The 23,199-nt window shown below is 42.3% G+C and overlaps 1 protein-coding gene across 5 annotated transcripts; it reads right to left on the bottom strand.

Annotated features, from left to right (window-relative positions):
• Nucleotides 1-10,853: 10,853 nt before the first annotated feature.
• On the bottom strand, nt 10,854-21,424 carry MTX3 (metaxin 3). Of its 5 annotated transcripts, none has more exons than XM_072860054.1 (9): nt 21,127-21,421; nt 20,482-20,551; nt 18,818-18,894; nt 17,173-17,265; nt 15,928-16,110; nt 15,704-15,780; nt 14,687-14,844; nt 14,182-14,270; nt 10,854-12,748 (listed from the first exon to the last, which is right to left on the bottom strand). In XM_072860054.1, the coding sequence occupies exons 1-9, from the start codon at nt 21,205-21,207 to the stop codon at nt 12,638-12,640; spliced, it is 939 nt and encodes a 312-aa protein (XP_072716155.1). In that variant the 5' UTR covers nt 21,208-21,421; the 3' UTR covers nt 10,854-12,637. The 5 variants fall into 5 exon arrangements, with proteins under 5 accessions (XP_072716155.1, XP_072716157.1, XP_072716156.1 ...); XM_072860056.1 differs by having other exon boundaries at nt 10,854-12,774; nt 21,127-21,420; XM_072860055.1 differs by lacking the exon at nt 20,482-20,551 and having other exon boundaries at nt 21,127-21,424.
• Between the last annotated feature and the right edge of the window lie 1,775 nt (nt 21,425-23,199).

The following is a 23,199-nucleotide window of genomic DNA, read 5'->3' as shown; positions in this document are numbered from 1 at the left end:
CAGTCCAACTCAGCAACAGTCCTGCTCCAAGTGGGGAGGGAAGAGAAACCTCCAGCAGCCCCTTCCAGCCAATGCTGTGGTGGTGCCGTGTGCCAGAGTCTGACCACCCTGGTCTAGCAGGCTGCAGACCATGACCTCAAGCCTCGGGGAAGGAGAGAAGAGAGTGACCCAAAGTGGCCAGAGCAGGCAGGGTGGTACCACAGTGCTCCTGCTTCAGCTGTAGACCATGCCCGGGCCTTGGTTTCCCTTGAAATGCCCCTGCGGGAAATGGTCCCCACCTGGAGACAACAGAGCAGGCAGCCACTCCTCCCAAGGGCCCCATCCTCCCTTTCCCCAGAAGCTTGGGCATCCTGTTGCAGATGCCTCCCTGCAGCCAGCCCTGAGCGGGACTGCCTGCTCACGCTCAGCCAGACACACGCCTGGGCACTGGACACCTTTTCTGCCTTCTCAAAGAGCTGTACAATGAGCAGACCCAGGATGCTCCTATGGTGCAAGGGGCTGCAAGTGGTGCGACAGCACACCAAGTGCCTGCTCAGGTGGAGCCTTTCATTTTAACTGATGAGGTCTCTAAGACATCCCGTTTTCAGATAAACTTCTGTAATGTCTTTTCTTGGAGGAACACAATAATGAGTGCACATAAAGTAGTGCTCTCCAATTGTTACTCGTGAACAGAAGCATCAGCTCTGATGAGCCACCTTCAATTTTCGGCTTTAATGCTTTTTGCATGCATGTTACTGGCATCGTGTTTAAGTGATTCAAATTTAAAGACTTTGAAGCCATTAAAGGAAACTGGAGTCTGATCACCATTGTCGTATCTGCTTTACAGTTAGCAAAACATTCTGTTTTTTCTGGATCCCATTTGCACCCTAGGAAAACACTAGGAACAGATGGTCTACTATCCAAGTTTTACAAGCAGTTCAAACAGGAGTAGGCATGCTGCAAATGTTTATAGAGGTTAAGAATAATCAGCTCCCGCTAGTCCCTGCCAACTGCATTAATTAAGTCAGTGGTGAGTATGAGGAAAAAGCCTAAGGAAATACAGTTTTATGAACATATTACATTATTCTACACAGTATTTAAGATCACAGCTAAAGAGCTGACATAGATGAAAGAGTTCCATGTCTAGAGCAGAGACTTTAATTTTCATGTTAGGTTATTTACCAATATCGGTGACTAGCAAAATAAATCTTTAGTTTCATTTCACCCTGCAGATGGGAAAGGCTCTTAACAACAGTTGCTGGTGAGAGGTACTCTATCTGGAGTACTTTTTTGTTAACACTGATCTATTAGCACAGAGGGAGAAGTAATGGGAAGATTTTATTTGCATAGTGGTTCTTTGGGGCAACTGAAAAGGTATTTGGTGTTCTTGCTTTTGGCCAACAACAGTTAAACTTTATACATCTCCTCTTTCTTTCTTTGAGCAAGACAGTGTGAAAGAGATGCTGGTCAAGATTTACAAAGCTCAAATTGATAAGGAAACATAGGACCCCATCTTCTTTAACTACATCTGAAGTGCAACCCAACAAGGAAGGTCTGTCTTTGTTCTATGATTTCTATGTATATTTGATTTCTAGGTGTATTTTTCAAGTTCAGCAAGAGCTATACATCAGCAGAGATCAACAGTCAGTGGAACATGCAGTCTAATAGTTTTCTTTCTTCCTTGTCCAAAGTGAAAGGTCTAATCAGTAGCACACTCTCCCTTGCAGGGGAAATATTTTCATAGCTTCCTCTCGATACCTGAAAATGTGAAGGAGCTTCATTCTGCTGTTAAAATCAGCATAATGACTCATTTAATAGTCCAAACAGATCTGCTCATAAATCACTATGACTCATGAAATATAAGGTACAGGCTCTATTTCATTAGTCTGTCAGAATATTGACCTGGAGGAAAAGATTTCATGTTAAATAAATGCCACTAGCTAAGAGCATCCATGCTACAAGTGGAGTTTTAAACTTGGAATTTGGAGAGAAGTGGTGTATCGGGCTCTAGGTTGCAAACAGGCTTTGTTACACAACCTTTACACTGCATTTTTTAAACTAAGCCACAGGTGTTAGTAGCTATAAAATGTCCTATGGACGGTATACTGGTTGTTTATAGGGTTAGTGATTCAGGATAAAAAAAGCCTTTTTTCTGAGTCAGTACTGAAACAATGTGACACTCTGGTTTACTTTTAGGCCACAAAACCTAGGGCCTGATCAACTGGCCTCATTTACATACAATAGGTCTTTGTTTAATAAGTATTAAATTTTAATATGACTGAGAACTTGAATTCTGGAATCTGAACAGAATCGAAGTACATTTACTGCTCATATTGTGACAGCCAGCATTTTGTTTCCTGGGAGAATCTGCAGTCGCTCTGCTCAAGGCTTGCCGAGAACTGACACTAGTTGTTGTGACAAGGCATCGTCAGGTTTGGCACTTCCACAGCAACTGAAGTTCTGCTCTTCTTTCCAAAGCCTTAAATACTTTAAAATACCTTCTAGAAAAAAACACAGCTCTGCCTTATACACTTGACTCCTCAAGGAAGACAGATTATTAGAAATCACAACTATGTTCAGTTTTTGATGAAGGAAGAGGTTTGGAAAGGAAGGAAAATAAAATTCACTCATGCTCTAACACAACTAATGTTATTCAAAGAAATTCAAAGGGCAAGTATTAAATCATTATGAAATAACAAGATAAATGCTTCTATCAAGAAATAATCCTTTTGTTTCTCTATTGGAATCATTTTGTCAAAAGCCCCAGGTAATTCTTACCATTAATTGTTCTGGGGTAAAAAAATTACTGTGTTAGTTCAACAAACAGAGAACACATGGTTTAGAATATCTACCTGATAGGTCTTTTGAGAAATCAACCAAAAATTCAACTCTCCTTTCTGGTATTCTGAGTACCTTTGTCTTGTGCCAAAGTATTTGAAAAAGAATACACTTTTAGCATGAGGTGCTGTAGCACACCTTGGAAAAGACAGGTGGTGGGATTACAGACTGCTGTGATTCTTAAGTGATGAACGTGCTATCAGGTCCTCATGCAGGATCCTTTCTTTGTATTTGTGGACATGCTGCTTGCTGCTCCAAGTCTTTCTTTGATGCCACGCTCCCAGTATGGTAGCCTTCTTCAGCTCTTGTTTTGCAACTTCTGTGGAGTAATACTGGGAGCTGTAAAACTTCTTTGCTTTCACCATTGATGGACGGATAAAGTGATCCCATCAGCAGCTGGGTCCTCCAAGGGCATCTTGGGGTCAGTCTCCAGAGGTGATGCAGCTGCACATCAGGCTGGGAGATACAGACGTCAACTTTTGGAAAATCTTGTCAATTTGCCCAGCCTACAGCTCTGTGGCTCAGATAGACATAACAAAGCATTAAAGATTCTTCTTTGCCTTGCTTCAGTGTACAAGTGGATTAGTGAGGAGGTACTAAAACACAATTAGAAACAATGTAGGTAAGTCCTAAGTGCATATTGTTTTGTAAGGATAATATTAGAAGCTGCAGGTCCAAGAAATAATATTGTCCCTTTCAAAAAACTTTCCTCAAGGTTTGTGCCTGACCAGTGATGTCAGAACTCATGTCATTTTGTTCTGAGAGTTAAACAAGAGAAGTGCATCCATTTCTTTACAAAAATATTTAGTTCACTATATCCTCATCCATACAGTAAAGGAGAGCCTAGGTAAATATCCTATTCTCCTTCCAAAAGGCAACATCCCCCCAGGCACTGTGGGGTACCTTCCTGTGATGTACCTGAAGTTACCAGTAACTTCTTGCAGAAATCAGCTACCAACTAATTGGGAAGGTCCTGAAAAAGGGTGAAGAGCAGAGGAGAAAAAGCAGCGCCCCTGCTTATGCCAGGTCAAGCTATTCCATCTCTTCAGTGTTGATGTTTGACCTGTGACAGCACTGGAGGCTTCTGCAAAAGTGCACCAGGAAAAAATTAGTTTTGTAAAAACATGGGAGGGGAGAAAGTGGGGGCAAGTTAATATATCTGCCATCAGATGTAGTCAGAAGAAACAAGTAGGCAAATTAAATGGATCTATATCGATTTAAAATTACTCTATATCAATTCTTTGCAGAGTGTGTCACCTTCATATGCTGAATCACCTAAATTTTTGTAGGAATTATCTCAAACCAAGCCCCAGGGAGACATCTGGTAAACCTACAACTGAAGGAAGTGTTACTAAAGCTGAAAATACAGAAGAAAGTTATTAAAACCTCAGACCACACTGAACTGACTGAAACAGAATGCAAAGGATATCATTATTGTTAAGAACTAGCAGCTAATTGCTTAATGAAAATCAGATGGTTTGCATCCTGTGGGTAACTTCCAGGAGAGTAGCCTATTTTTTTTTCATTAAAATGGTTTTTGGAAGAAATGTGGTCTGGTTTTGTTCTGTACTGTCCTCCTTGTGGCAATACGCAATTTCAATAATGCTTTAACAGAGCAGCAGATGTAGTGAAACAATGCAGGCTCTAAGGTTGTCGAAAACCCTTCATATAGCCTGACAATTCAGAGAGCAGGTGTCATTCTAGCACTTACTGTTTCTTTCTCCAAGTGTACATCTTGCGATACAGGAAATAAGACACTTCCCTCTATGCCAGTGGACAATTTTCTTACTCAAATGGTGAACAAAGCACCTCTCAAAACTAATTTTTCTACTATGTCAGACTTTGCCAGGCACAAGAAACCAACAGGCATGCAAGAATTTTGGGTGCCACAACTGTGAGTGAGAAACTTGAGAGTGGAAAACACAGTCTTACGCAGATGCAGGCAGGACTTTTCTACAAACGCGTGCCCTTACTGTGAAGGAAGTAAGGAAATCTTCCTTTAGTCTGCCAGATAAAACAGCAAACTCATACTCTGCAAAAGTTTTCCAGGCTACAAATCACTTTAGAAACTTGGCGTGTGCTTTAACCCAGCTCTGGAAACCAGCCCCTCGTATTTCTCAGGAACACCCACCTCTCCTGCAACCAGATGAGTCAGCCAGCGTCCAGAGGCCTCCGTCCAGGCATCTGGCCCACTCAGAAACCCCCCAAAGAAGCACTGGCAAGAGTCAGTGCAGAGGACTGACACCATCTTGATAAAAGGGAAAACACAGTGGGCAAATACTCTTAACAAGGTCAACGCTGACCATTAAACAAAAGGCCCTAAAATTGCTATGGACTCCTCTTCAGCTGTTTTCCTTTATGAACTATACAGGTTAGTAAAAGAGACTTCTGCCCCCACTTTTCTGTCACTGATATCCCAGCTTCTCTCATTTAAGCTGTGTGTCAGTGCTTCTCGTGGCTGTGGGTGAATTTCTGATGCCCAAAGACAAAGACAGGGCATCCATGTTTGTCTCCTGTCTTACTTCCAACTGGTCATTAAATCCCAGGGCAAAAGCTGTAAAAGCAGTGATGGGAGCATCCTAACATGTGCTGGAACTTCCCAAACCCGATAAGCAATTACATGGACAGCTGGCAGCTTTACGTTCAGTCTTCCTTGGGCTGGTGAGACTGCAGGAGAGCAAACTGGCACAATGCCAGCATCAAGACATGCCAACATAAGCAGGGGCCTTCTACACCAAACTGACCTAAGTGTACCTAAGGGTGACCTAAGGCTGACCTGAGAGAAAGCCGAGCTGGTAATATTAGGAGAAATGTGGGTAATGCCCTACTCTTCCCACTGTCTTTCACTGGGGGACTGTAAGCCTAGCTTGTCTCCCTGGACTCTTTGGTGGCATTTGCTGTCTACTGGACAGGGCTGCAAGCAGCACAGAGCCCTTGGAGATGGCTCTCAAGACCTGCCCGTTGCTGGAGGTGGTATCTAGCAGGTACCGTGCCTCCCACAAAATATTCTTCAGGAAAAAAAAGTAAGTATCCTGCCTGCTTCAGTCCTTCTGAGCATGTCACTCTGTTGCTGCGTTGTCTACACTGGGTGCCGCTGATTGCCAACACCATTTCAACACTTAGTCTTCCCTCTGTGAAGACAGCTACCTGATTCGGCTAAAATAAGGAGACCAGATAAACAGAATAATCCTTGTGAGCTGCTAAAGAAGCAGATAGAACAGATGGGAAACTGCTTTCTTACCCCATGGAAGTCAGGGGGATTTCTGAGTGTTTCATATCCTGCACTGAGGAAACAGGACCTTTCAAGGATTTTGGTCAAAAATAAGGTATCTCTGCCCACTGCAGAAAAGCTACTAATCCATGGGCTCGGACACTTGCCTGGAGCTGTGGAGCAGCCAAAATGAGTTCTCACTTTCCTTAATTCAGAGAAGAGAGCTGAAATCCCTCTCCCACATAATCACAGAGTATCAGCTATTCCAGGCGAATTTGTGCCTGGTCTGTATCCATCAGTTCCCTTCTCCCCTCTCCAAATTCCTATCTGCGTATGAGCAATCTTTCCTGTCCAAAACAGCACATTTTTTGTAGAACATATAGGTTTCAAAAACTTGCATTTTCCAACAGCAAGTTTCAGCAGAACAAGTGGCCGTGGAGGTGCTGCAGCCTTTCCTCTTCCCCACGGCTGCCACAGAGCAGAGGAACATGCTACTGGAGGAATTTCTAGAGATGCATCTCACTGTGGTCACAATTAAGAGCAAAACCCACTGGGAAATCCTGATCTGAACATATGCAGGCTAGTCTAACCAAATATCGGTCTTGCCTTTTAACAGTGAGAAGAAAAGCTTTCTCCTTTTCTTTTTCTTTCCCCCTCCTTTTTTTTTGTGCTTTTAATAATTCTCAGAACACAAAGACACCCCATAGCTGGACCCCACATGAAAATGTAAAGACTTTCCCTTCAGCATCTGACTCTTTAATGCTATGGCATTCAAGTGCAAGTTGAAATAACTCACTGCAGGAATGGAAAAAGGTTGGAGAAGGAGACTTAAGATTTAAAATAAAAACAACTAAAATGCATAAGGAAAAGAAAATCAGCCACATTTGTTTGAAATAATCACACAAATAAGCAATAATTGCAAGTGCCAAAACCCTGTAAGAACATGGGTAGGCGATAACAGCTATGTGGAAGTCAACAGAGAGCGATGCATCAAGGGTAAGAGGGCAGACATGGGGACGCAGTTTGCAGCACAGTGAGGACAACAGCTTATTCCTCGAATAGCGAAGGGCAGCTCCCAACATGACCATTATTACCACTTGCACAATTGCTGTTGTGCCAACAGTAAATCAGCTGGCAGCAGCTGATAAATGATCATTCACTGCAGCAAATGACAATACAAGCGAAGCTGGACTCCCACCTCTATCACTTGAAGGTTGCTTTGGGTAAGTCGTAGCTTTGCAGAGTCTCACACTTCCTTGCGTGAGCTCTCCCTCTCTCACCTCTACGTTCTTGGAAACAAAAACCGTGAGGTGTTTGTGTGAATTGGCAGGCTGCCTAGCCGCCCTTGTCAAAATGGCTTGGCAAATTTGAGCTGAGCACCGGATGCTTACACAGGGACTGCTTCTACTTAATGAGCCCACTTGATACCCAAGGCATGCAATTTCTCTGCACTCTTGGTTTAACTGAAGGACAAGGAATATTCTGTATTTTGGTAACAGTAAATCACCAACAGACCCCACATGCAACACTTCAACCTTGTAAAAATTTGGAACATTGACATTCATGATGAAAAAAATCCCATGTGGTTTTAATGAGGAAATGAGCAAAAGGGAGCTGAACAGTACTGAGGAACAGCCTTGTGCTACAGGCTGATTTACTGCAAGATCTTACTTGCTGTGGAACTAGAGTTGTCCCATCATTGATTCCTGGTCTCAGCTTAGCTTTTAATAAAACTCAGTAAACCTTACTTGCTTGGTCTTGCACTGAGGCAGACTGGCCTAGCACATTACAAGTAATTTCTTTCTTTATTTTTCAAAACCTGCAGCAAGTCATTGGATTCCCCCCACCTTTTGCCCACAGGAGCAGTATGTCGTAGCTAGTGAAGAAGAGCCTTTCACAGTCCCAAGTACTGTGACGCTGTTAAATCTCTCAGACAACAGGTCAGTGAAGGTGAAAGCAGACGCCCCTCATGCCTTTCCCTTGCTAACCTTTTCTTTCCTTCTTCCCAGCTTCTCATTCCAACCTGACCTGGTTTCCTTTGGGACCCGGGATCTGTTCCTGGGAGCTTTGCTGCAGGCAGAAACAGCAAACCAGTGTGGTACAGGGAACACTGGACCTCCTTCTTCCCTTCTTTGCTTTATTGCATCCTTGAGGTGCTGTAAAAACTCACCTGCCTTCCTGGCAGCTACCTTTGATACAGAGCTCTGCTCCAGAACAGGCTTCCCCATTGCTGGGCAGGTGTCCTAGTGTAAGGAGGAGACCAGTATAGTGGGGCTTGGCTTCTGCCCTGCTGCCCAGACCACAAGGTACTACAAGAACATTAAGCCCCACATCATCATCATCCCCCCATGGCTGGGTCTCACATAGGTGCAGAACGGCAGTGCTGCTGACACGCCTGTAAGCTGGACATCACGTGGGCATTTGCCTGGGTCGGGGGACCTGCCTATGCTCAGCCACTTCTCACCTTCCCCAGCAGGGACTAGCACTTCCAAGCTCTGCAGGCAAAGCTGCCCCATGGGTGCTCCCTCACCTGCTTCAGGGTAAAATGCTCAATGAGCTGAAGCTGCTTAAAGCTGCTGCTCAGCAGGCACACACCTGGCAGCTCCTGACAACATGGGCCAGCACATCCATGGTGGCTAAAATGCCTGGACCAGCTGGGTGGAGGAGAGTGGCTTTTCCACTGGCACAGTTAGGGCTGAATGAGGACAGTGGCCGGATGCCAAGTGGAAAGCTCTGGGCTGTGTGCTTTGGTATTTGACCAGCTCAACCCTCTGCACAGCTCTTAATACCATCTGCTGCGCTGAACGGCCTGATCTTGCATCAGTGCTTTAGCAAGTGCATCAAAATCCATCACCTCAAAGGCATTGCTTAGCACCAAGCGGGATTATGGAGCATTTTGCTGAATCAGGCTAACCACTAACACCAGACTAAAATTATTTGTGAAACTGGACATTTGTACTGTGAAACATTACATTTTTTAATGCAGTGTCTTGTTAGTCAACAGGGTCTTTAAGTATGTTAGGGATTGGACAACTTGTTGCCAACAGCACAGACTAGCCAGATTTGAGCTACAGTGTAGTTTGTCAGGCTAACGTAAAAAGCTGGTCTGCCTTTCTACGAAAAAAAAAAAAGGCATTATGAATGGTTCCTACTGCAATACCAAGAATAACACCAAGCAAGAGAGGAAACCTACCCAAGTGAGTCTAGAAACCATTTTAACCAGGAATTAAATACAATTGGGTGTTTTTCTTAATGGAGTGCTAAGCTACATTAGCAAAAGTGATGTGACTTCACCAACGTCTAAGTGTATATAAAAGCCTAATGTAACAGTATTTTCAGAGGCAGGAAAAGACATTTTTAAAGCTATCTTGGAAATGTTAAATAGATCATATTTGTAGCAATTAATTCATAACATTTTTCATCTTATTTCTTCAGGAATATACATGTTCCTACAACCAGCTGACAGAAAGACACAGAACAGCCCTGAAGATACCTACACATACACGTTCACCGCAAGACTGCCTGGGAGCAGAGGTGTTAAATTTGCAACCCGCCAGAGCGGTTCACCCCACTCACAATTGGCAGCCTCCTCCACAAGCGAAAGCATGGCAGGCTGGATGAGTTGCTCTAGAGGTAACAATCTGTTCCCAGCCACCACCTTCCAGGGGGAGGGCCAGGAGGAGGTGGCCCATCAGCTGCCCTGGTAGCAGCAAGACAACGGAACCCCAGGGGTGTATCCTGCACTTGCACGTCGTAGGCGCGTGGACAAATGGCCCAGTATTTCGAGACTGCAGAGCTGCCGCATGTACAACAGCCAGCTGCTCTGCACAGGAAGCAGGTTTCATACAACGGTTTCATGGCCCCCCACTACTGCTTGGCCAGAAGGGCTGACCCCTTTGCTTTGCGGACCACCTGCAACCTCAGGCGGTGGAGGAAAAGCCAATCACCGCACCAGGTTTTCACTCTACAGCTGAGGTGGGTAAAATAAGGCTTCCTTTCCATTCAGCGGATATGCACATTTTCAGGACTCAATTCACTTTGCAATTTTAGGTATCTACTTTAAGGAGATAAATCACATTTAGATGCCACCTTTCTCCACTAGCCAGAGATGCAGCTTTGACTATTTCAGATGCAGACAGCTACAGTTACTCAAACTGATCCCACCCTGGACATCATTAACTGCCCAGCTTCAAAACTCAGGCACACAAAGTATGCCAGTAAACTAATGGGCAAGTCTGAGTTGTTAGGCCAGAGATGACACTTTCCACATAAAGGAGCAAGGTTTTGAATTCACCTTGCATAAAAAGTAAAAAAAGGAAGTGCATGGCTGCACAACCTCACTGGTTCTCTGGGATGGTATGCACTACTGCACGCAACGTTTGCTGTGATCTCTATCCCTGGTGTCCTCTGCCATCCAGTGAATGAAGTTACTTGAGCATTCATCTGTCGAAATTTTGCTGTCACACAGCCCAAGACTCATGTTTAGTACGATTAGAAAACCTGTGCTTCCCCGTTTCCCCCTTCCCAAAAGCAGCTGTGTTGAAAGAAAAGATTGGTACTGAAGAGTTGTGATTAAAATTTAAAATCTGATTTTATTATCTGAATAATAAAATTATTCAGATAATTTTATTATCTGAATTATCTGAATTTAAAATTTAGTGTATCTCATGGATACACTAAACTGTTCCAATTTCTTGTTCTGGCAGTCAGCAGGTTTTCTTTCTTTTTTTACAGACAAGATAAACCTTTTCACAAGGAAAAAGAAAAATGTTCAAAAAAACTGACATAATTTCCATAAAAAACACTACCAAAACGCCACTAGAAATCCAAAATTTTAATCTTGGAACAATGACCTTTTTACAAAGAGATTTTAAAGACTGAGTGTACATATTCACAAAAGCAACAAACTAAGGCATAATCCCCATAGCCACGTTTATAAATTGAAGACTTTGAAAAGCCACGTGATTTGATCTCATTTAAACCTTGTCAAGATACAGGCAGTAAAAGTTTTAAACATTTGACTTACTTTTACATGTAGTGGACTGTCGGTTTATACAATTGTCATGAGTATGAGCTAGCTTGATTTCAAATCACTGAAACAAACACTCTAGTAAAAGCATGAAGTTTAAACATTATTTTAAAGTGCTCATTAGAAACCCAACATTTCAATTATAATTAAGAAATGTTAAAGATATTACATTCCTTACGTATCGAGTCTGAAAGTACAGTATGAACACAATCTACAGTCTTGTCTGTATAAATAGGAAATAATTTATCTATGTACCTCAAACATGACTATCAGCTGAAGGGAAGCTGAAAGACTATTTCAATCTGGCCAGAAAAAGGAAAAAAAAAAAACAGAACAGTCATCCCATACCTACAGCTGTCGGAATTCTGTATCCCAAGTGCTGCCATTTTGGCCAATCTCCTTGACTAATTCCCTTTACACCCACTCATGAAGCATCTGCCAGTACGTTGCCAGCAGAGAATTACAGCATCTCTCTTGTAACACAATTGCTTGGGTCTCTAGAACCAGCAAGGCTGCTGCTAAGAGGAAACGTAATGAGACGTAAGTCCCTTAATTAAACAGAAGAAATAGGCGCTGCAATGCATTACAGCTTGCAAAGATAAAAGAACCCCAAACTAGACTGTCAAACAACAAAGATTTGGAAGTTTTTTATTTTAGTTTTTAAATGAACTGTAGTGCTTATAAAAAAGACAAAAGTAATTAATCTGTGACAAGCGTAAAAGCCTACATGAGCTTTCTTACAAAGCCCTAACCAGTTCCCTTCAATCCAGAGCCACAGTATGTTTGCCAGTCTCTTGTCCTGACAGGAACTAATCAAACCTCTCCATCTCACTACCAGTCCTCTGTGATTTTGACTTAATAGTTTTGCAGCATATGGCATTACCCTGTGCACAGGTTAAGCCCGTTTCACACAGGACTAATACCAGGTACCTGTGAAATGTTAGTATTGTACATGATTGTACTCCCCACAGGGCACACACTTTTCATCAATCTGCCTCAAAGCACAACATGACAAGCTTTCAAAAATACAACCAACCTTAAAACACAAGACCCAAGAGTGTTTGTGAAACTACAATAAAATACTTAACTTCCTCTCATTGCTTTTCATTTCCCAGCTGCCATGAAGGGCAGCATTTCATTTTTTTCCCCAGTCTTTTCACCATTTTTGCAACTGGATTTCGTAACTTTCAGACAAAGAGTATATCCACTCACATATAGTAATATGATTACAGTAAAATCAAAAGCCACACAATAAAGTAACAGTGAACATTCCATAAATGGAATTTTAACTTTTGGTCAACATTTCTGCTAGGCTAAAGGCAAAAATATGCTGTACAAAATCACTTTAACATCTGCAGGAACAAGCCTCTTGTTTATTTTAGCCTCAGCTTAGTGTGTGGTCAGCCTGAACTATACAATTTCTTAAAAGAACAGGTAGATAGGAGATTGTAAAGCTGTATTTCTTCCCTACTTGTACCCATTAGCAGATTCTTCCCTTGCAAAACAACATTCATGTGAAAAAATTTACTGACGCCTAGAAGAGTTGAAGGCAAACACATGTGTATGGGCAACAAAAGCTGTCAAGGTGACAAACGATTCAATGGACTGCTTTGTTCTCCACCTGCAGCAAGCTTGAGCGTTGTTAGCTTTCGAGGGGGATGCTGAGGACTCTTACGAAGGTTGTCATCCATCTGCAGAGAAATAATGAGAGCCGGATCTGGCAAACAGTAGAATACAGATTATACGATTAGTGTGTTTGTCAGGGCTGGCATCATTAATGCTGGTTTGGGCTATTTTTTTATCCTGTTATTGCAGGCCCAGCCAAAACTGATGCCTTGGTTTCTTTCCACTCCCAAATATCTGCTTGTGTTAGAGCGGCCATTCATTCCATTAGCATATGGTCCATCAAACCCAGGGCAAATAGGTGTGCTTCTGCTCAAATAATTTTGTCAAGATTACTGAAGAAAGCAACATTTCTACCTTCTTCTAAGAGGTCAAAGTTTCAATTTTGTACAATAGCCAAACACTGCTAGAAAGCAGATGAAAAGTCAAACTGCTAACATCAATGGATGCTTTTGCATGTTCAGCACCTTGCAAGAACAAATATTTTTCAAAGTAGAAATATTCTGGAGGTGCTGGGTGAATTTAGATTAATTACAGATTTCAAAAAGTATTTAATAAAGAACTTTTGATAAGGCCTTTTCAAAGATAGGTTAAAATTAATCTCTGAATATAAAGATTTTACAGTTTCATAGGAAATCAATCTAATGCCCTGTGCGTAATGTGGTATCAAAAACAGTCTAGTTACTACAGAATAAACAGAATCACAGAGGACAGCACAGGGGAGATCTCCAGAGGCTGTCTAGTCCATCCCATTTCCTCAAGGTAGAATCAGCTTTACCTAAATCATGCCTGACAAATGTCTTTGTAAACCATTCTTTAAAACTTCCACAGCCATGCTCCAATGCCATGAAGAGGAGATACAGTCAATACCTAATGCTACAGAAGTTGATCATAATTAATGATCTATTTCATACACTGATCTTTTTCAGGAATAAGTATCTTCTACCTTTCTAGTTAAAATGTTCTGTCTGCATCAGAAGACATTCTTCACAAGTATTTTTCACATAAGTTATATAGCTTTTGAGAGGTGCTGAGTGACAGCCTTGGAAACAAAGAATAGAAAGAAATAAAAGCTAGACGTAGAACAAGCAGGAGAAAGTGACTGTACGTTAGTAACTACAGCGTTCAGGTGGGAGCAAGAAGAGCTGGTGATTGGTCGTAACTCGCAGGACCATTTCTGAGTTTCGATCAATACATTTGCCTCCTCCTTTGCTGGAATGTACACTTGCAGAAAGACACCCTTCTTTTGTTGGTATGTGCACTTGTAACACTTGCAAGACTCTTCTGACTGTAATAAAAATACTTTTTAAGTGCAAGGCTTCATTAATTACTCCTTTCAAATGACAGAATATTCTTCCTGCCTCTCTACACAAAGTAACTCACTAAAAAAGAAGCAATTAAAATAAAATGTCCATAGTACAGTTGCAGTTGCCATGCAAGAATATCTGTGAACAAGTAACCACAATGAAGCAGGAAAATTAGAGACTGAAGCAAAAGTAACCTTTTCAATCAAGTTGGATTCCTTATTTACAAGCTGTGTGAGTTTCTGCAGATTAGCATCTGCTGTATCCTGTCCAGCCGGAGAATGGCCTGGAGAGTGAAGATAGAGAGATGAAGAGTGAAAAGGTATTTACAAAAGTTTTTAAATCCTTAAAAAATAAACCCACATTGGAGAGAAAGTTCGTGCAGTATTTTTATCCTAAGAATAATTTAAGTGGAAAAGCCATTCCATGTGAGAAAAACAGAAGCACTAAGCATGAGCCATAGCATAGATATAGGTGCATTTTGCTGATGCTTGACAGAGTTTAAAACTGAGTATTAATCCTTGTTTTTAATTTTCAACCCTTTCTGCACAACTTCACAAGTTTCTCTACCTCATTTCCCCACAGAAGCTCCAGCATAAACTACATAAAATCTAATTCTGCCTCGGTTCACAGGTGGAAACCTGGAATCCTAATCCAAACAAGACTATACATGACAAAAAGGGGAAAAGAAACACAGCTTACCTGAGACCGTTAACCTGAAGTAGCAAGTTAAAATATCATCACAGAATCGACACAGATTGGGAAGCTGTTTCAAATGCTCTTGTAATTGTACTCTAGGGAAACACACTTTATAAATCGGTGCAAGGAAACCAAACACAAAGGCATCCAAGGTAGTAGGCCTGAAAAGAGTGACAAAACAAAACACCAAAGTGACTGAGGTAAGACATTAAGACCTTAATAACATAACCGTTTTCTGTGTATGTCAAACACAACTCAGGACAGAACACAGCTCTTCTGGCATTCCACCTTTTCATATCAACCTGGTAAATGCTTTGTACAGACTATTGACTGATTTCAGCACCTCTGAACTAGAGGCGTGCCGGCAAACTGAAACAGTAACTTCAGCATTAAAATCCAGTCACGCTGTCACATACACTGATAAACAAGCCACTCTAAAACACATTTCTGGCACAAAAGCCAAGCTGTATGCCAGGGGACTATGATCCTCTCTCATGAAGTGGTCCGACTTCAGTGACTAAAGGAACAGATCATCCTTTTTTGGACCTGTTGGCACTATGTTGTTGGCAATATCTGCTTCCTGCTCTGTGCACATACCACAGGAGGAGGAGTGTTCCCGGACCTACACTCTCCTCCCATGAAAGCAGTGGTAACACTTCAGGCTTAAAGTATTTCTTCTACATACAAGCATAGGAGGTGACATTCAGTGGCTAGAAAAGCATTCCCTAGTGCTACACTAACTGATCAAGCACCCCACATTTTCTTAGCAGCTGTGGGCAGCATCTGCCCTCTGTGGAAAAAAGCAGTATAAGGGAGACACCGCATTGCCTTAGTCCAAAGATCTCGTTTGTGCCCTGTTTGCTCATTCAGATTTATCTGAAAAGCAGAGTGCGAGACATAAAACTACTGTGCAGCGCTTTTAACATTCTGGCAGGTTAAAAAAAAAAGTTTAAGTGTTCAGAGAGTCATGTGGTGCCTGTTTTATTAGACATTAAAAAAAAAAAAAAAAATCACACTCACGTATCTCCAAAGAAAAACTGAGATGTTCCCAATCTCTTCGACAGGAGATTTAGGCACTCCTTGGCATCCCTGTATATCTGATGAGACACAAGACTGTCTAAGAGCCCTAGGTGTAGCAAGGCTAGTATGCACAGCATTGTTCATCATTTGACAGTGTGCTAGACTATTTCAGTTCTTGTCTTTGACAGCACCAACTTACAAATTCTGTACTACACAACACATACCTGTGCTTCCACTTCAGTGAGACTGCAGAGTGGAGGTCCTCCCCTGGTCAGCAAGATCCTGTTCAGCGCTTCCCTGGACATCTTTCCAGGCAGATACAAACTCAGTGGGAAGGGAATCCTTGAGGCAAACCATGGCTTTGTCACACTGCAGTAATTTTCAGCCTCAACCCAGAAAGTGTGCAGCTGTATCAACATAAGGAAGAATATGACTGGAATTTGAGTTAACAATAGTAGACATCTCTTAAAAGTTTGATGTGCAAGATCTATGTCAGAGAAGCTGAAGCACCAGGAATTATTGTAATTTAAGGCAATCAGGCTCCACAAAGGATTATACTAATCCTTTGAGTGTAGGAGTATATAATTAAGGCAACAGCCACCTTCCACCTAAAGAAAAACAACAAAGATATTACACAGGCCTACATACACATGCATGAAATTACATACACACTTATGTTTATGTATGTATATGTATATATATAAACACACTAATACACACACACTGTGCATAGAAAACACATTACAAAAACCACTGCAGACATACAGGATCAGGTTTGCACTTTTTAGAATTGTTTTTGAAATTTTATATAAAACTTAAAATAAAAGATATTATGAAATTGTAAGTTCGAAACCCGGTGGGTCAGCTGAAGAGGCTAGCCTATTATCTCATTTGGTCAGAATATTTCTTCCTGTACAAACCGAAGCCAAAGTCATTCAAGAGAACCAATGTCCAGCGGTTTTTATAGCTCTAATGTACTTACACTAAATTGGTGAACGTGTGTGGCCATGTGTTATTTAGAACTGAAAAATGAAACTACTGACGGATATTTTAATTTCTCAAAAGTTCTAACTGAACAGTTCAAAAGGCTTTCACAGCTGTGCACCCCGCATTAGACATACACATTTTACTCAAAGCTTTTTCAAAAGAATCAAATGAAACAAAAAATGTCCAGAATAACCTGTTTTCAGGGTACTGTTTCCCAAAAAGTATCTCAAAGAAAAAACATTCATAGGTGTCCTTTTAAAATGTCTTTCATAAATTCATTATTATTACTTCACACCCCACAAACACACACTTCTTTCCTTTTCAAAAGCTGCTAGGCAGTATTTCCAAAATTGGACTACCAAAGCAAATACATTCCAGCCAGGACTACAGCCGAGAGACTTTAATGTCTCTCACGTTGGGCACCTCTTGTAGCATTCAATTCCAAAAATTCTGACCATTATAAAGTACTTCCCAATACTTACCAGAGCAGGAAGCAGTTTCTCTTCAAGTAGTGCAATATATGCCAGTGTATCAGCTCCTTGTTTTGCAGACAATTCATAATCAGCATTATATTTCTACAAATTAAAAAAAAAATACATACTACAAATAGCATTACAGAGAACTTTTCAAAAAGATAATCAATGCAACCTGAAGTTGTTTCAAACCTAACAGCTATCAAGTTAGTAAATATAACAACATTTTGCGGGACAGAAAGCATGCGCTCACTAGAATTTCTTTACTTCTTCAGGCCATCTATGTCAAATCTCCTTGTATCTCCCTTTGCCACTTTCCCATTTTGAGATTTCTGGGCCCTCCTATTCCCAAAATAATTATTGTGTCTCCTTCCTATTGCTTTCCAAGCAACTGTCCAGCAATCCAGAGGCAATTTTTCAGTACTTAGGGCTAGAGCAAACGTTTGGCAAGTCCCTATCTTTATTTTTGAAGAAGCATCTGGCACTTCAGCTGATGTAAGCATAAAAAAAGGCAAGCCCATCTTTTGCTTTTAATTACCGTTCTAAAAGTTTAGAATTTGGACGCTAACAATACAAGGGACCAAATGCACAGCTAAATTAATGCAGTTACAGCTGACTGAGCTTTTAAATCTTACACTGGATCCTTTTAAGGTACATTAAAAGGGTTGACAGGTTTTTTTGGGGGAGAGAGGAGATTCACTTCGTTAATTTAGAAACAAAGCATCAGTGCTGACCCTTACTTTTAGACATCTGACAAGCAAGAATATTATTTTTATACTTTAACTCAAAGAGGGTTTTTTCCCCAGCATTAAGGAATTTTTGGTATTCAAATGGCTATGAAACTTCTGAATTTTAAAACAACTGTCTAAAATCCCATCTCAAATGAGCAGTTTTCAGATTCTGTTTTTCTCTCCCCAAAGATCTGAAGTTTCACTAACACGGCATTCATCAGATAATCTTCTTGACTAGGCAGGAACTGACTTTCTAATATAAAAGCAGAATAGTGTGCTGGAAGACCATCTTAAGAAATAAAAAGATGATGCCACGCTTTATTAGACATCTTTATACTTTGTGAAAAGAAGAAATCTTACAGCTGTATTATTTGTGAATAAAACATTAAGAGATCTGCAAAAGGCAAGCAAGAGTTTACTATGCAATAACATGATGTGCACCAAGAAATGCTTGCAGACATTTTTATGCCACAAGCTATAGAAAAACTACATAGATTAAAAACAATGCTGTAAGTATTACCCTTCAAAAAAGAGCACTGGGAGACAATTACCTATTTAAGCAGTTAAAACCACACTTCCAAGACTGTGATATCCTAGGTCTGCAAAGCCATAATTACATTAAAAGTGTTATAATTAAGAGCAGGGTGCTCAGTGAGAAACTGTTCAATTAAGGCCAGTTTGTTGTCCTTTTCAATAAACAGTTTTATTGTGCCTATTTTTAAATCTGTTACATGACTAACAATCAAACTTTCAAACAGCGATCTGTTATCCACCGTTTTGCAATTCTCGTGCATGTATGAAAAACAGGAAAGCACTGAGTCTGAACTGAGTTCCAGGTTTTTGGAAGCCTGTATCAATGTATATGGGGGACAATGTAGAGTCACTACAAGGCAGAGAAAACAAATCTTTTGAAAGAGACCTACCTGCTTTCTTAAGAAGTTTAGTATTTTTGCTGGCTGAGAAATAACAATGTCTTCTGATATCAGGACTGGTACATCTCCTAAAAGGCATAAATAATATAGTCAACAATTTATATGGATGAGTTCTAACATAACTAGAAAGCAATCAGTCACTTCATCTATTTTCCTTTTCTCCATAGCATGCTCTGATCTTCCTAACATGTATGCATAAACTAAGCTTTACATAGCAGGGGAGTTCCACCAAGGTCACAAATATATTTAGTGTATTTTGGCCTTCACTAATAATGATACATAAAAAGGGGCCCACATCAAATCAGAGTAAAGCCAATGTCTTCTGCTAGATATCTGATACTTTGAGAACCGGGCTATTTGTCTGGATTTCAGATGTTCATCTTAAGACAAAAATTCCAACTCAGTCCAACTGCCCTCTCAAATCATTCACCTCTGGGTCTCTCCTTCCTTCTCCTCCAATTCTTCCCTGCCCTTCCCCTCCAAATCCATTTTAACCACCTGTTTTCTCTAGCCTTGCTACAACTACTGCCCAAGCTACCACTGTATAACCATGGACTATTCCAGAACCAAATAATTCCCTTCTGCCAGAAGCTTACGGGTCAGCCTTTACTCATCAGATTGCAGGCTCAAAGACTGTAGAGTGTAAAATCTCTGTAACAGGGGCTATCTCAGAGCACGTTCACAACATAACTGCCACAATGAGCCTAACATGACTGTGCTGCTGCATACTATTAAAGTATCAATTATCAGCAACATTTACTATTTGGATTTTTTTTTTTTTTTACAGATTTTAGGTATTTTGGCTATGAAGAAAGCCACTGAACTTTTAGCAAGTATATCCAACTAGTTCTTGGTATTTTCTGCTAACAGAAAACAATATACTGAAAAGCAAGACTCAAAGGTGCAACTTCTGCGTGGATACAGTAATGCCGAAACTGATGACGTGGTAAGTGTAAACGACAGAGTACTTTAACCCTGCAGTGATTTTACATCTCTGGAATACAGCAAGACAGTAACTTAAATGGTGAGCAAACAGACAAGCAATGAGTAGAAATATCCAACACGAAGAAGTCCCCTCTGCTACCTTATCTTCAACTTCTCTGGCAACTAGATTGTTAGTCACCTTTTCTGAGTCAACCTCTCTAATGCAGCACAGTACTAAACATCCCAGCTGGTGCAAGTTATACCCTTTAAGGCTCACATTCCACTTCCAACTGTACCAGCCCATTAAATTATGTACAATTAAAGAACACTATTTCCATACACAAGTCTAGTTACGATCATTATAAATATGCAAAGTACAAAGAGCTTAAAAATTTGCTTTCACTATACCATCAGTTTAGACTGCCTGACAGAAACAGGTAGGTACTTGGCACCACTGCTTTGCTGACTGTCCGCTGCTTCACCCATACACATTTTAACAAAGTGCCCTTTGAGGCACTTTATTACGTCTTCCATTATTTTATTCCCACAAATTCATCACACTTGATCGTGTAAAGTCATTTATTGATGTATCATGAAAGCAGGTAGCTTTCACTGGCACAGGTTACACTCATGAACACAAAACCAAAGCAAACTCAGAAACAACACAGAAATTGGAACCTGCATTTATAGTGTGGCTATGATTAAAAGAATAAAAAACGCAAAGAAGGTACCTTTCGGAGCTCTCCAAGAGTTATTTATAGTATTCACTGTCAGGGGAGCACCAGAAAATTTAGCATAAGCCTGCAATAGCGATTGTGGGGAAAAAGATCCAGTCAGTATGTCTAAGAAAAGTCTAAGCTAGCACTTTAAAAGTTCCTTTAAACAGCTTCGAGCACTGAAGACCGACTAAAAGCAAATGCGCCGCATTTCTAAAGCGTTTGTAGGAAACGCCGCCCGTTAAGGCCGAGGCCAGGCAGCCCCCGGGAAGGGAGGACGCCCTCACAAAGGGCAGCAGCCCTGCCCGCCGCTCCGCGGGGGAGGGACGCAACGGCCCGCGGCGAGGCGACTCCTTGTGGGGAAAGAGCCATGGGCCGCGCCGCCCTGCCAGGCCCCGCCGCGGGCCCAACCGCCGTCGCCTCCCACCCCCGGCCGAGCACGGCGGCAGCGGCGGGCCCCTCGCCCAGCACAGGCCCGGCCTCAGGGCGACGAGGGCGTGCGCGCCCCTCGGCGGCGGCGGCGGCGGCGGCGGCGCCGCCTCTCCCGGGGGAAGAGCCCCGCGGACAGCCGTGCCGGCGGCAGGCAAGCCCCGGGCACTATCCCTCCCTCTTTCCCTCCTTTCCTTCCTCCCGGGGCGGGGGGCGGCCGCCGGCCGTTACCATGACGGTTAGAGACTCCGGGTGCAGGGACGGCAGCCCCCAATCGCCTCCCCAGCAGCTCAGCTCCATGGGAGCCGCCATCTTGTCCGCCGTCCGCGCGGGCCCGGGAAGCGCGGCGCTGCTGCACTCGCATGGCGGCGCCCGAGCGCCCCCGGCCGCGCCTCGGGGAGGGAGAAGGCGGCGGAGGGCGTGCGCGCCTGAGGGGCCACCGCCGTCCGCCGGACCCGCGTGGCCGGGAGGGGGTGGGGGTGGGGGGCCCCCGCGGGAGGATGTCCCGGCCTCTGCCTGATCACCGCCGCCTGCTGCCGGGGCTGCCCGGGGGCGAGGCCGCTGGAGGCGTCCCTGAGGGGAAGGGGCGTCGGTGGCTCGAAGGCGTCGCCGTGTGAGGAAACGGCGCCCGCCCTGAGGCGCCGCCGTTTTACTCGTGAAAGAGGGCGCCTCAGGCTACCGCATTGCTGAACCCCAGCTCTCTGGCTCTGCTATTACACACGAAGTTGTGACTTTCCACAGGAGCAAAAAATTTGGCTTTTGATCAAATGTGAAGAGCAGTCGTCAGCAATTTGGCTTTAAAAATGAGGAACTCTGATCATATGGTACCAGTTTTGGCCAGGTTATAATGATAACCCAGCGGTTTTTTACTGTGGACCTTTAAAGGCATCAAGTTGTCAGCTGTTTCATTTCAGCGTTCGTGCAGACATGCCACAGCACATCTAAATACTAAGTCAAGTAAAATGTTTCCATCCTTCCCACACAAGGAAAAAATACCACACACTGCCTTAAACCCCCCCCTGCGCCGACCACCCTTATTCAGGTCTTCTATGCATAAAGAGATGAGGTCCTCCATGTGTCCTCCCCCCACCCAGACCCATGGTTTCAGATCTGCATGAAATTTGTGGCAGAAAGTGTCATGATAAAAATCTACAACACATATTTGAGATCATTCTGCTCCAGTTCATTAAGAACATGGGGGAAGAAACACGTATCCAGTTTTTTCCTCAGAAAAACATACCACTGGCAATGTTAACAGTAGCAAAAAATACTTTTTGGTGGTCTTTTTTTTTTTTAATGGCTACATTACCTTTCTCCCTGTAAAGAGGTACTTATGGTACATATTTTTAAGTACACCTTTCTTCTCTTTTCCTCCCTACAGGGACCAGCTAACTCCTAGCCAGTCTGTCCAGGTACTTTGCTTTGGCCTGTTCACCGCAAGATCCCCTCTTCAGATGTGCAAGCTTGGGAGGCAAGGGTGGCCCCTAACAGCTGTGATCCCAAACATGTTTCTGTAAGGAGGATGAGCCAGCTTACCGCTGTTCTTAAGGGAGGCTGCAAGAAGGCTTAGGAGGTAAATAGGAGAGTAAACTTTCTTTGCATTGCCTTAGGGCCCAATTCATCTCTGTGCTGTTGTGGAGTCCAGAGCAAAGATGGAAAAAAAGGCAAACTGCATCTTCCCTCCCCCATCCAAAAGCTCTTCGGGAACTTTTTCCTCTTGGTTGCCTGAGTGGAATTCCTATTAGTGTAAATGAGAAATAAATAGGTGCAATGAGAATGGGTATATGCCTTGACTTGAAAAAGAGGGGCTTCAGTTTCTGTTTTTGAAAAAGCAAAACTTCTTTTGAAACCTGTGTTTGAAACCTTATGTTCTACAAAATTTTTATGAAAATGTGGCAGGATCAAACCCAGAAGGGTCGACATAAATATGGAAGGATGTGGTTTAGAGCTGATATTTCACTTGCATTAAGACTTCTATATCTTAATTGCCCATGAATCCTGATTTTTAATCATCCATATAATTCCATAAAAACAGTGAGTCTCCCGATGCATATCAGGAGCAAAATATTAAAGCTGAATTAAGCAGTAGGGATTCCTTTCTACTTCCCCTACCCCATTACTTGGAATTCAAACAAGTCATGGACACTTCTGTAAAGCAAAATCTATAATGTTGGCAGTTTCTCTGTATTCTGTATCCTTAGAATTGTATTGATTCATGTAAAGTAAGCAGAACAAATATTTTAATGATTGAGGTTTACTTGCAGATCCTATATAAAAAATTACAGTTGTATATTTCTGTAAGAA

Source organism: Ciconia boyciana, chromosome 4, assembly GCF_034638445.1.
Source record: "Ciconia boyciana chromosome 4, ASM3463844v1, whole genome shotgun sequence".
NCBI lineage: Eukaryota > Metazoa > Chordata > Aves > Ciconiiformes > Ciconiidae > Ciconia > Ciconia boyciana.
Note: the sequence above shows the minus strand (reverse complement) of the source record. Positions and strands in the feature narration are given on the sequence as shown.